Here is a 14,077-nt window from a genome sequence, read left to right on the forward strand (position 1 = left end):
GATCAATCAGACAGCCAGAGGGGATAACAGCTTGTGCAAGCACAAAAAGTGCTTAAGTGCTTAAGTCTTTTTTATAGTTGAGTCCAAAGTATAACTATGTTTGTCACTGTAGCCTATGACATTCGACCATTTCGCAACAAAACATTGTTTGGGGGGGGGGGGGGTAACAATATTAGTAGAAGGGAATCTGCACTGTAGGCTACATGATCTTGAATGCATTGACCTGCTGCAAGTCATTTTGCGTCAATGATGTTACAGAAGTGGTGAAAGTCGCAGAAGTTGAGTGTCTCTGCAGCTTCTCTGTTCCTACCTCCTCCGATGACCACTGCGTCGTACCGTCTCCCCGCGGAGGAGTGACTGGCTCTGGTCGCTCTTGTCTCCAGGCATGTCACAACTCTCTCCAGGCATGTCACAACTCGCCGTGTTCGGCCTGTCCACACCGCTGCAGCCATGGAAAACTGACGTCCACTCTCGTCACTCCCTCCCTCTTTTCCCTGCCTCCTAAGCTACGCTCCTCTTTACCCCGTACTAACTATTTATAACGGTAGCAGCGGACCCCTGACGTATAAACTCTACCCGCCTCCTTCTGCGCAGATCAGCCTATGGAGCTATTTTATTGCCACCAGAAATTGAATTGTATTTGACAGATTGAATTGAATATGAGCACAAATTGAATTGTATTTCACAGATCTGAATTGTATTTGACAGATTGAATTGTATTCAATTCAGTTTTCATTATTTTCATTCAGTTTTCAAATTCAGTTTCTCTAAATACAATTCGGTTTTTCTCAAAATACAATTCAGTTCTCAAAATACAATTCAGTTTTACTCAAAATACAATTCAGTTCTCAAAATACAATTCAGTTTTTCTCAAAATACGAGTTCAGTTTTAGAGGCACTCATCCGGGGACTCTGGGCTAGGTAGAATTATAGAGCACCTAAATACAATTCAGATCTGTGAAATACAATTCAATTTGTGCTCATATTCAATTCAATCTGTCAAATACAATTCAATTTCTGATGGCACTAAAATAGCTCCATAGATCCGCCTCTCTACCCCAACCTGCAACTCCAAACTGAGTTTAACCACAGGTCCGTGTGCAAAGGGCTATAGCTAATAGGACAGTGACACAATAGCTGTGTTCAATCCATATACAGGGATAAAATACTGATTCTCTACATGCTGCACAGCGTAAATATGCCCAAGGAACATAGGAAGACTTCGTTCGGGATGACCTGCTGCACTGCAGTAATATCAAACGGTGACACAGGTGACATAATATGTCACTGAATATTATTTCAGTCAACTTGTTGACTTGTTGCGCACAGGAAAAGCTGTAGAACTTGTTCACAACCAGTAAAAGACTATAAGAGGATGTGAGAAAAAATGATCTCTCCAACTCAAAATCAAGTCCCTGGGAGGTATTCCATCAACGTTGCTAAAGGAAAATCCAGGCTTATTCTGATAAATCTCGCAAGATTATCACAAATAAGCCTGGTTTTTCCTTTAGCGACATTAATGGAATACCCCCTGGTCTCCCATATACTATAGGCCTATAATATAGTCTGATATAGCAACAAATGGCCTCTAAAAGTTGTATTATTTATTAATTATTATTAGTTGGGTCATTTTTTTTATACGGTGCCTTTTCCGTCCCCAGTACTAAATGTTGTATTTTGTCTAAATTTGGACAAATACTAATTCCATTAGGTTTTTCATGTATAGTCAATTGTTATTTATTATGAATACAATGATATGGGCTTCTAAGTTGTTGTTTTCTACATTTTAAAAGCTTTGGTTAAAGATGTAAATTGGATTTTGCATGGGATTTGGGATGTCCCCAGTGTTGTTCATTCAACTTCAATCCAAAAAATAACTATTAAAAACATTTCCAAATATGTTATTATTATTTCATTTTCCTGAGCAATATCTATTGAAATCAAATATAGTTTTATAAAAAATAAAAATAAAAATTGTACAAAAAATTAAGGGTTTGCTTACAATATTGCTTGTCCCTGCGATCACTGTCCACCCTGTTATGCTGTGTTAATGTCCCTTTTAAAAGAAAACCATATTTCTCAATCACATCACTCTCATGAGGTGACATCACATCAGTGGAGGGGATTTCAAATGTTGTAAGCTGTGTGATTTTCTACCTCTTTTACAATCTGATTTTTATGTTTTTATCCAGTGAGTTTAATGTGGTTGACCATAACGTGTCCACCCTGTTATGCCTAAATATTGAGGAGATCAATCAAATTGAATAATTTCCAAAAAAAGTATTTAGTGCAAATTAGATTCCTCATCAAGTATTCATGGTCATTCTAGGCATTATGCTAACACCGGCAGGCTAAAGGCTAACTTTAACTCAAAATGTCCACCCTGTTAGTGTCCACCCTGTTATGTGTCCACTCTGTTCTGGAGACACTCGCCCTATTCAACTACAGAGGGTATTCTAAATAAAATAAAATGTAGGTGCCTGAGCTCGACCACTATGTTTTTCAGCAAGCTAGATATGTCCTTTATATAATAGAACATTAAAATATAGATAAATCAACAATTTATTTTTCACAAGTTATGAAGTCCAAATGGCACCGTATAAAAAAATGACCCAGTTGCATAATTAGTTAGTTGGCTGGGCGACCACCTGTCCATTTCTCATCCAGGTGACCAATGGTAATGGATTACCATTCACCGTGACAGGAAAGATTGTCTTTCACCATCAACTTGGAGGGACAGGAGAACTCAGGACGACAACAACGACGACGATGACAATGAGTGCTCTTAAAAATGACATCATCATCACCAGCACAATCATCATCACCTTCATCATTATGCATATGGGATTAGAATGAAACACAGCATTATTGGAGATCCAAATCTCAGAGGACCTCCATCGTGTGATTGGCTTCTCCATTTTGAATGAATGAATGAATGAATGAATGAATGAATGAATGAATGAATGAATGAATGAATGGTCTTTATTGTCATTAATACAGTACAGGTACCAAACAACGAAATTTGGGAGGGGGGGCTCCCCTGGTGCTAGGAAAAAAAACTAAAAACAAGAAGGGAAAAGAGCTGGTTTACATAAATAAAGGCTATGTACACTATCCACTATACTATACTATACAAATAAAACACTGTGCTGTACTCTATGCTATGCTATACCTATTCTAACATTTCCTATCTCTGAACCTTATGTACCCGAGGGTCGTCATATTGCACATAGTGTTATTGCACATTCATTTAAAGTGTCGCAGTTTGCAGGTTTGAAATGTTCACAGTTGTGTTTCAGTGTTGCACTTGATTTCAATCTAGTAGCTGCCATCAATTTGTCTAGATTGTCCAGGGCCTAGAACCTAGGTCTTTGCTGTGTTCAGGGCCTGAATGGCCCTGGGGTAGAAGCTGAGCTTCAGTCTGTTTGTCCTTGCGAACATGGTCCTGAACCGCTTGTCCGAGGGCAGCCGAGCAAAGTGTTCGTACCCAGGGTGGGATGGGTCTCTGGAGATCTTGGAGGCCTTCCTGAGGCAGCGTGTGTTGTACAGCTCTTCCAGAGAGGGGAGGGGGGCGCCGGTGATCTTCTGGGCCGATCTCACGACTCTCTGTAGCGCATTCCTCTCTGCGGCTGTGCAGCTGGAGAACCAGATGCAGATGCAGTAGGTGAGGATGCTCTCCACTGCGCAGCGGTAGAAGGTCACCAGCATCTCCTGTCTGATGTGGTCTTTCCTGAGGACTCTCAGGAAGTAGAGCCGCTGTTGTGCCTTCTTGATGATGGCTGCTGTGTTGATCTTCCAGGACAGGACAGGTCATCCTGTATGTGCACCCCCAGGAATCGGAGGGTTGAGACTCTCTCCACGCTCCCTCCATCGACGAGCAGGGGCTGGACCTCAGATGTTTTCCTCCTGAAGTCCACGATGATTTCCTGGGTCTTTGACTTGTTCAGCAGCAGGTTGTTAACCTTGCACAGCTTGCCCAGCTTGCCCAGGTTATGAGCGTTGATGATGAAAATATAAGCTTTGAAATATTGAGCTTTCTTGTAGTGCTTGAACGTTGAAATGGCTCTCCTTTAAGATGACAATACCAGAAGTGGCCCCAAGCCCATTTGAGTTTGAAACCCCTAAAGCCATATTTATACTGCTAGCTTAAAGCAATGGCTGCACCATTCAGATACATGCCAAAAGTAATTTTGAAATGGCCTTGTTTTTGTCAAAGTGTTCCCCAAAGATCCTGGCCAAAAAAGGTTGAGAACCACTGGTAGAAAGGAAACCAGGATGCCATTGACGCATCGATGACTAATACCCTTTCATTATTTGTGTCGGAAGTTAAAACCAATTGTCAACATTGTTCCTTAATTCTCTCTCTCTCTCTCTCTCTCTCTCTCTCTCTCTCTCTCTCTCTCTCTCTCTGTGTGTGTGTGTGTGTGTGTGTGTGTGTGTGTGTATGTGTGTGTGTGTGTGTGTGTGTGTGTGTGTGTGTGTGTGTGTCTCTCTCTCTCTCTCTCTCTCTGTGTCTCTGTGTGTGTGTGTGTGTGTGTGTGTGTGTGTGTGTGTGTGTGTGTGTGTCTCTCTCTCTCTCTCTCTCTCTCTCTCTCTCTCTCTCTGTCTGTCTCTGTGTGTGTGTCTCTCTCTCTCTCTCTCTCTCTCTCTCTGTGTCTCTCTGTGTGTATGTGTGTGTGTGTGTGTGTGTGTGTGTGTCTCTCTCTCTCTCTCTCTGTGTCTCTCTCTCTCTCTCTGTCTCTCTCTCTCTCTCTCTCTCTCTCTCTCTCTCTCTCTCTGTGTCTCTCTCTCTGTGTGTGTGTGTGTGTCTCTCTCTCTCTCTCTCTCTCTCTCTCTCTCTCTCTCTCTCTCGCTCTCTCTCTCTCTCTCTCTCTCTCTCTCTCTCTCTCTCTCTCTCTCTCTCTCTCTCTCTCTCTCTCTCTCTCTCTCTCTCTTTCTCTCTGTTTGCACTGCACTGAGAATTAGAGCCATGAACTCCTATGACCTTTTCTCCACGGACTGTTTGCTGATGGCATAGTTTCCACTTTGCGTCAGGGAGCTTTCCAGAGAGAGGGTCGTTTAGATGCGCCTTTTAAAAAACGGAAAAAGACTCGGGCGAAAAAAACATTAGCCACACTCTTACGCATGTCTACATTTCCACGTCGGACGAAAGCAGTGCAGCGGCACACTGGACAGGGTTAATAATCTGTCATCAAAGCTCTTTCTTATACTTTAACCGATTTTTATGAGCTTGACTCTGGATCTGGACGGTACCATTTTGCGCAGGGAGAGAGGAGGAGGGAGTAGGGAGAGAGGAGGGCAGGACAGCAAACCAGACAGATCTCCGACCATTTGTCCCTCAGTAGGGCTGTAAGGAGGCGCTCTTACTAAAAATGTGACTTAGGGAGAACTAACGGTAAGTCGCGATCTCTAATAAGCAAGCATATGACGTCATTGTTTGTGTTTCGCATCTCATCAACTGACGTCAGTCCATCGATCGCACGTCACATCATTAAGCCATCGGTTTAGCTGTGTGTCACTCGTTGGATTATATGCAGTCAGAATTAACGGTAAGTAGCGATCTCTAATAAGCAAGCCTATGACGTAATTATGTGTGTTTCACATGATCTCATCAACTGACGTCAGTCCATGGTCGCACGTCACATAATTAAGCCATCGGTTTAGGTGTGTCACTGTCTCGTTGGATTATAATGCAGTCAGCCAGTGTGTGTAGATCAGATGTTGCGGTAAACGAGTAACCTGTGTGTGTTTCCTGTTCTGATCTGAGTTCAGATCGGCTGAAAATGGTTGAGAAGCTCTCAGAGCCCTGGCTGTCAGAACTGGGGGGCTGGGGGGCTGCGACAGGTGACAGGGATGCGCTCCTTCCGATCTAGGAACATGTGACACGCCGCCGGTCATGCCAAAGGTAGGAGTTCAAGATCAAGAGCTGTTTATAAAATCCTACTTTTTACCTTTAAAAAGACAGCCTTTCAAAGACAGTCAGGGAGAGTCAGGAAGTGGATACAGAAATAATGACATAACAGTTAACACAGTGACCTAACCTAACGCCTGTTATTTGGCTAAGATGATATAATATCTTGCATCCTGTTCCTTCCACTGTCAGGCTACAGTGTGTTTTCTCTGCTTCTTCCAGCCAGCTACAGCTAGGGCCTATGTGTCTCTCTCTCTCTCTCTCTCTCTCTCTCTCTCTCTCTCTCTCTCTCTCTCTCTCTCTCTCTCTCTCTCTCTCTCTCTCGGTCTCTCTCTCTGTCTCTGTCTCTCTCTCTCTCTCTGTCTCTCTCTCTCCCTCTCTCTCTCTCTCTCTCTGTCTCTCTCTCTGTCTCTCTCTCTCTCTCTCTCTCTCTCTCTCTCTCTGTCTCTCTCTGTCTCTCTCTCTCCCTGTCTCCCTCTCTCTCTCTCTCTCTCTCTCTCTCTCTCTCTCTCTCTCTCTCTCTCTCTCTCTCTCTGGAAAGACTGTAAGAGCAGTGACACAGTGAAATGAGTGAGTAGGACTATTTCAGGGAATTGGGACGCAACGCTGGCTGAGGACAGGGACAATCTTTCCTCATGTCCTCCCTTAATCTGTAACACATTATTTTGCAGTCCTGTCTAAGCTGCTCAATAGCCTGGTATTTGTTAGAAACATGATCAATGGCTTTATAAAAACATGTACCACATTGTTTGTAAATGGCCAGTGCTTGTTTCTTTGGTTATTATCATGTAATAATGATCACTTCCCCATGCCAGATCAATAGTAGACTGCAAAATCACGTACTGTATACTCACCAATATTAATGCTATACGCAAACCAACCGTATAGCAGATGATCATTATTACTCTCTTATCTCTGCCAGCTTGCAAATGTATCGTTGGAGCTACAGTTGTTTATGAGGAGGCTGTTGTACGCTGCTGACCCGGTCTGCCTCAGATAAGGCCCAAGTACTACAATGCCTCAGGTGAGTAACCATATGCCGTACACATGTTGGTGCAACATTATTACCTAGTTATGAGGTGTTACAAGGTTATTAACATATTATTTGTTATCTCTCTCTCTCTCTCTCCCTCCCCCATTTCCATTTCCAGCCTGGGAGCAGTGGGATGGAGCCCATTTTCGGCGAGGCATATGGGAGCCACAGGTTGCCTCTGAACTCTGCGCCGTTCACCATCTCACCTATAGTAGTGACCACTGACTCTGAGCAGGTGGGCATTGTTATTGACATCATATGGCTGGTGAAAATGGCCATTATTAACCTCATACAGATCCATTACAACTCATGGATAGTTTATCAGTACGTCTCTTGTGTATCCACAGATCATATCGTGTAACTAACTGTGTCTTTGTGTGTGTGTGCGTGTGTGTGTGTGTGTGTGTGTGTGACGCAGTATTCTAAGGGTATAGTAGTGATGTTGGGTCTCCCTGCCCTGTCCCAGACCCATGGTCAACCCTGTGAGCTTCTGAGTGACCTCCTAGAGGACGGGTCCACAGAGGACACACACCCTCCCGAGCGCCGCTGGGACGTCTCCGCATTGGACGACGTCACGCACTACAGCAAAGGCAGCCCAGAGGGGGCGCCAGCGAGCTACGAGAGCACCTCTGTCTTCCTTGAGGTAGCCTTAGCCTACGGGTCTAGGATCTGATTGTTTTGTAACAATGCTAAAATAACCCCTCCCCCCCCCCCCCCTCCCCTCCACCTGAGTATTAGGTAACGTATTTAATGACTGGGCTATACTCATGCAGTTATTTGTTTTTTACAGGGAGGCAGAGAAGAGCCATGGTTGTTCCCAAGGTCACGGGCGAGGCAGCCAAGAAACCCCACATACCTTATCCCCTGTGTGGGCTTGGAGGCCGGGCGCCAGCCCCTGCCTGCCAGGGATCCAGAGGTCCGAAGCCAGGAGGCGGGAGGGAGGGAGGCCGAGGCCGAGGCCAGGGGAGGGCTGCTGCTGATGGGGGAGGACGATAGGGGCGCACGCCCTTCAACCCCGGAGATCCGCAGCGAAGAGCACAACTACTCACTTCAGAGTGAGTCGGACACCGAGGCCAGCCACAGAACGGATAATGAGACAGAAGAGGAGGAGGAGGAGGAGGAGGAGGAGGAGGAGGAGGAGAGGCCGGAGGGGAGGATTAAAGCCATGAAGGAAATTGAGATGAAGGACAAAAGGGAGGAGGAAACAGAAGCCATGGAAGAGGAAGTGGACGTGATGGAGGACGAGGGGAGGCAGGCTGTGAAGGGAGGAAGGCCGATGGGGAGAGAGGAGTCCTGCTCCTCTACTACTAAACACGGTGGCCTCATTGAGTTGAGCCAGGGGAGAGATGGAAATAGAGACGGAAAGAGTGGAGGGAGCGTTGGAAGAAGGGAGGGAAGAGGGATGACCTGGAGCCCGAGCACATTGCCGAGTACCGTGTGCCTGAAAGAGGGTACATCCAGCAACGGTGAGATCCTACGCTCTAGCTCCCCATCCTGCAACGAATCCGTTAACCCTTAACTATAACCCGCAAACACCTAACACTCTAACTAACCTTGAGCTCCTAACTTTCTCCCCCCTGTTAACTGGTCATCATTGGTATACAGTGATATGATAGAAATCCTATTACTCTCTTAGTCTCTGTGTTCAAATGCTCCCCAGGGAAAAGAGGCCAGAGAAAGACTCGTCCTACAGACGCCAGTGACCTGACCCCCAGCCCGGGGAAGCTGCGTAGCCTGGGGGAGCAGCTCCACTCCCTCAGCTCCGCCCTGGACAACCTGAGGCCTGTTAGTGACCTGCCTCTGACAGCCAGACAACGCTCACGCAAGGAGAGGAACAAACTGGCCTCTAGGTAATCATACACACACACACACACACGCACGCATGCACATACACACACACACACACACACACACACACACACCACACACACATACACACACACACACACACACAAACACACACACAGACACACACACACCTACCGCAACAACAAGAACACTTGCTTGAGACAAGTAAAACAGAAGATTCTAAATTGACCCTTCCTCCATGCTGCTGGTCCACTGTGGTTCCCCTGTGGTTCCACTGTGGTTCCCCTGTGGTTCCACTGTGGTTCCCCTGTGGTTCCCCTGTGGGTCCACTGTGGTTCCACTGTGGGTCCACTGTGGGTCCACTGTGGTTCCCTTGTGGTTCCACTGTGATTCCACTGTGGTTCCCCGGTGGTTCCCCTGTGGTTCCACTGTGGTTCCCCTGTGGTTCCACTGTGGTTCCCCTGTGGTTCCCCGGTGGTTCCACTGTGGTTCCTCTCCGTCTGCAGAGCATGTCGCCTGAAGAAGAAGGCCCAGCATGAGAGGAACAAAATCAAACTGTGGGGTCTGAAGCAGGAATACGGTGAGTGACTGCCCATACAGTGTATGAATGCATCGCTCCTGGATTAAACACTGGCAGTTTTAACCATCATACTCACTCATCATACCGCAATAACTTGGGTAGATATAACGTCATAGAAAAATAACAAGGGGGCTTTTTACTGTCAATGTTTTGGCTGCATGGGTCTTGAAAGGGGCTTATCCATACGGTAGGCTATCAAATGATGCTTACTGTGACTCTGAATGGGAGCGTCATTTTGCTGTTTGTGTTGTATCATGCAGCCATTTTTTCTGTGTCTGTGGTGCTGCTATTCCTGTAGATGGCCTCCTGGGGGCAGTGCTGCAGATTAAGGAGTTGATTCGTCAGTGGGTGGAGAGCAGAGAGGAAGACAGAGAGAGAGGAGCACTGAGAGGGAGGATGGAGGACATTCTGAAGGCGACAGCCGGTAAGTAGTGAGTACAACTAAGGACCTTCAATATGTTCCTTCATCAGCCCCTGGGAAGGTTATGTCCTGTAGCTATGCTCCACTGGAATGTCTGCTTCGATCACACATGGTTTATAACAAGTATGTGGTGTGTGTGTGTGTGTGTGTGTGTGTGTGTGTGCGTGTGCGTGTCTGTGTCTGTGTTTGTGTCTGTGTCTGTGTGTCTCTGTGTGTGTGTGTGTGTGTGTGTGTGTGTTTGTGTGTATGTGTGTGTGTGTGTGTGTGTGTGTGTGTGTGTGTGTGAGTCTCTGTGTGTGTGTCTGTGTCTCTCTGTATATGTGTGTGTGTGTGTGTGTGTGTGTGTGTGTGTCTCCGCGTCTGTGTCTGTGTGTGTGTGTGTGTGTGTGTGTGTGTGTGTGTGTGTGCGTGCGTGCGTGCGTGCGTGTTCCTGCAGGTCCTCACGTGGCTGGGCAGACCAAAGCGTTCATCGAGAGAGTCCTGGAGAGCCATCCAAGGGAACAGAGCACCAGGGAGACTCAGGAAGTGGATGGTACATCTGACCACGCCTAGCGCCCTATCCCCAGGTCAACGGATGTGTGCCCCCCCCCCCCCCCCCAATCAACCTCCACAGCTTCCCCCTCTGTCCCCTTCCCCTTATGACCACTGATCTCAAGGATTGGGTTGTTTGAGAACTAAGATGGTGGAAAACTATCCAGTTGTTTTCTACTTCCTGGTTAATCATGGAGGAAAGGAGACATGACAGGAAGTCATGTGTGGGGGTTGGGATGAAGCCACTATCTTTTTCTCCCCTTTTCGCTTCACTTTTGCACTATTAGACATGGAAAGGAGTGAGACACACACACACACACACACACACACACACAGTCAGACAGAGAGGATCTGGCTGCCCTGGTTAGGCTTGCACTGTGTCTCTGCTGCTGTAATTCTAGAGTGTTTCAGAACGTTAGTGTACCATTATGTGTGGGTGTGTATGAGTGAGTGAGCGAGTGAGCATGGTTTCAGTGTGTCTATTGCATAATGTACTGTAGTATAACCCCATTGTGCCTAAAAGGAGGTTACTGTGTGCTGCTATCAGATTGTAGAGTGAGTTACTAGTATCGTAGTCATGGAGACCAGGTGGAGGCATAACAGTGAATATGGTGCTTATAATAGTGGACATGACTTGACATGTCGGTTTATTGTGCTGTAAACCAAAAGTGTGCAGAGAGGATAGTGAAATAGACAAGGACCTAACATGAATTTGCACAATGGTTCTCAAAAGGTGTTGAAAAACAGCTCGCGTTGTAGTCTAATGTCTATGCTGTCCTTCAAAGATAAGTGCTTTTTGAATCGCTACCTATTTGAGATCCTCTTCTTCTTATTCAGTCTGATCTTGACTTGTACTGTTCTGCGAGAGGCCAGTGTATCGTTCTAAACACTAGAATCAGACAGCTCCAGACCGGGGGCCTATATATGGTGCTTTGTGTTGCCAGTGCCTTTGAAAATAACACACACACACACACAAACACACACAAAAACACACACACACACACACACACACACACACACACACACACACACACAATGAGGGGCATAGTTGGAAAATGACTATAACCCCAGACAGTTTCTGCATCCCAAACCTTGTAATTGCACTTGAACTTGAGCTCAGTTCTAGACAGCACTACAATACACTGTAGATGTTATATAAGTTATAAACTGCAAATGGAAACATAACTAGAGACACCTTACTTTTGATGAGGGGCTGGACTAGTAATTCAATTTAACAGTACAATTGTCCAGTCCAACCTTATGTGGACTGTTAAAACCCCAAGATTGACAATGTTTTCCTGTGGTTTCACCCCCAGGAGAATATATAACAGGTCATAAATTCTGCAGTTACCGATTATATAATATAATATTCCAAATATTAAGATTTTGTAAACGGATCATATCTGATAAGACATGCACAATACTGTAGAGTACATGGAAATAAATATGAGACTTTAATATCATACCGTAGCACAGGAACCACAGATGATTGTTATTATAAACTAAGGATGGTGGATGTTTGTTTCGTATTAGTTATGTATTCGTGATTGGGAGAACACATTGATCAAGATTGGTTTTATGGGGAACCTAATGTATGTTAGATCAGGTTCGACACAGTCATCCCAGAGAGCCTTGTCATGTAATGACATGTCATGTCTGAAAAGATCTGTTCCCAGACCTGGGCTTCATGCTGGCAGCAGTCATTAGCATGTAAAAAAACCTTTTGGGCCAATTTCCCGGACATAGATTAAATCTACTGTAGTCCTGGATTATTTTGCACTTCCAAAGGAAACTCTCTTCTGAAGATGCTTTTTAGTCTGTGGGTTTAGGCTTAATCTGTGTCTAGGAAACTCATCTGTAATGTTAGAAATGCTTTTTTTTCTCTGTCACTGCATGAAACACATTAATAAATACAGTAGGAGAAAAAAGTGATATACAAGTAGAAACAAACTATATCTGCTGCTGCTGCTATGTCATTAAAAATCTATATTCTTAAAACTGTGTGTGTGTGTGTGTGTGTTCAATGAGTTTGCTTGACCGCAAATTATTGCATTATTCATTATGAAAAGTATGAACACATTCAACAAGGACAACAATAACAACATACTCAAATCTGAAATGGAACCAAGACACTTTTTTAAATTATTATTATTATTCAAAACAAAGTAAAGAACGTCATTCAGCATTATGTATAGAAAAAGAAAATAGTCACATTTAGGAGGAAGTGTGTCATTTCCTGATTATCCACTTGATGGTGCTATTACCCCACACAATCACCTGAACGTGTTCTCGGGCAGATCTCATGATCCTAACTTGGGTTAGAATGAGAAAGGTCAAAACCAGCACAAACATTGCTATTACTCTGATTCTGGTTGGAGAGCGAGGTGTTTCCCAGTAGAGGTTGGTTGCAGAGGATTTGCAGCCCGTTCCTTGGCCAGAGCCTTCAGCAGTTTGGGCATCGATGGAGAGAGAAAGAGGAGAGCCATCCGCAGTACCACCAATGCGGCAGAGAGAGCCTCTAGATGGCTGTGGCTCAAAAGAGGAGAGCCATGGAGTCATGGTAGCTAGTTAGCCATCTGGACACAAGCTGGGGTCTGATCAGCCCCGGCTGGGTCACCTGGAGGAGGGTGTATGATGTTGAAAGACCCGAAACGCCCGATGATTCCAGGAACATCACTGAAGATGTGTCCAGAGGCATCAGTAGATGTATGTACACAGTGACTTCATATTGGATGTATTCTAAATCAACGTATTATTGTTGTTACTTAGATAGACCAAAAACAAACCACTAAAACATTCAGAACGGGTTCTTCTTATCACATGGCACCTACTGCAAACAGTTGAATACAAAGGTCGCTTTACTCTGTCAACAGATTTTTTAAGAGGTCACTAGAAACCCTCACATGTTTTCAGGAGAAAAATACTGTTAACGAGAGGTCAAATATTTTACTTATCAGATCCTGAAGGCCATATCTTTATGTGAAGGGCCCACCTTTAGACCCTCAAGGTGGGCCCTTATGTTAAGATGGTTTCCTAGTGTTCTTATTGACTATGTCTGCCTGGACTCCATCAGCATCATAAGTGCTCTATAGCAGCGCCTGTTTTTAATACAATAAGAGGCAATAGATCACCTTCTGACGCTGCAACCAGGGGACTACAGAGAGCAGCATGGAGCGATCGGTGCTGTAACCCAAGGCAGAGGAGGTTATCTGAACGTGCAAAAACAACAAAACACAGCAGACCTTAAGCAGGTTATTTTCTAATTTTCGGGAGGTATAATGTGAAAATGCGGACCTGTTTTGCTTAGCCTGTGTAAAATAACTCCTTAGGTCCATATGTGTTGTGCAGTCCCCAAGGAAGGGGAATGAAGTGGGGCGTTATTAGCGATCTAGGGTTTCCCGCCAGCTCTCTGTGCACGTGTCTCCCTGGGCGTGTTAGAGTAGCATTAGGGTCAGAGAAGAAGAATGACCCTGCTGCACGGCCAGCTTGACTTTCCTTTAAGGAACGCCTCTCGACTACACACAATCAACCGTAACTCGATCAAGAGCGGGAGATTCTGTTCTTGTAAGCAGAAATTAACACTTCATTCTCCTTCGTCTGCAGAAATTCAACACGGCGCTCCTTGAAGGCTCTCCCAGGCAATAGAGGAGAAAATTGTATTATGTTAAAATGACCCCCGGACTGAAACACAATTACCTCCTTTTTCTGGACAAATCAGCTAATTTCCCTCCTGGCAGAGTTAAGTCTAAGCGGCGGAGGTGTGTGGTCTGTAACCATCGATCTGAGGGCTCT

At 45.2% G+C, this 14,077-nt stretch overlaps 2 protein-coding genes across 2 annotated transcripts in view; one reads left to right on the top strand and one right to left on the bottom strand.

The window, feature by feature from the left end:
* pyroxd2 (pyridine nucleotide-disulphide oxidoreductase domain 2) overlaps positions 1–452 on the bottom strand; it is a gene marked incomplete at its 5' end in the record, with an annotated part of 9,212 nt that extends 8,760 nt beyond the window's left edge. The window contains one exon of the mRNA XM_080527549.1: positions 311–452. Coding sequence (XP_080383675.1) covers positions 311–452 — 142 coding nt within the window. The remainder of the gene's footprint in view (positions 1–310) is intronic.
* A 4,645-nt stretch (positions 453–5,097) lies between these two features.
* On the top strand, positions 5,098–12,248 carry LOC308154494 (uncharacterized protein). Its single transcript, XM_080527647.1, has 10 exons — positions 5,098–5,549; positions 5,773–5,905; positions 6,834–6,935; positions 7,063–7,179; positions 7,363–7,587; positions 7,735–8,410; positions 8,605–8,794; positions 9,260–9,333; positions 9,632–9,757; positions 10,191–12,248. The coding sequence occupies exons 3-10, from the start codon at positions 6,927–6,929 to the stop codon at positions 10,304–10,306; spliced, it is 1,533 nt and encodes a 510-aa protein (XP_080383773.1). The 5' UTR covers positions 5,098–5,549; positions 5,773–5,905; positions 6,834–6,926; the 3' UTR covers positions 10,307–12,248.
* The last annotated feature ends 1,829 nt before the right edge of the window (positions 12,249–14,077 follow it).

The sequence above is a fragment of the Nansenia antarctica genome (genome assembly GCF_963989245.1).
Source record: "Nansenia antarctica genome assembly, chromosome: 1".
Lineage (NCBI taxonomy): Eukaryota > Metazoa > Chordata > Actinopteri > Argentiniformes > Microstomatidae > Nansenia > Nansenia antarctica.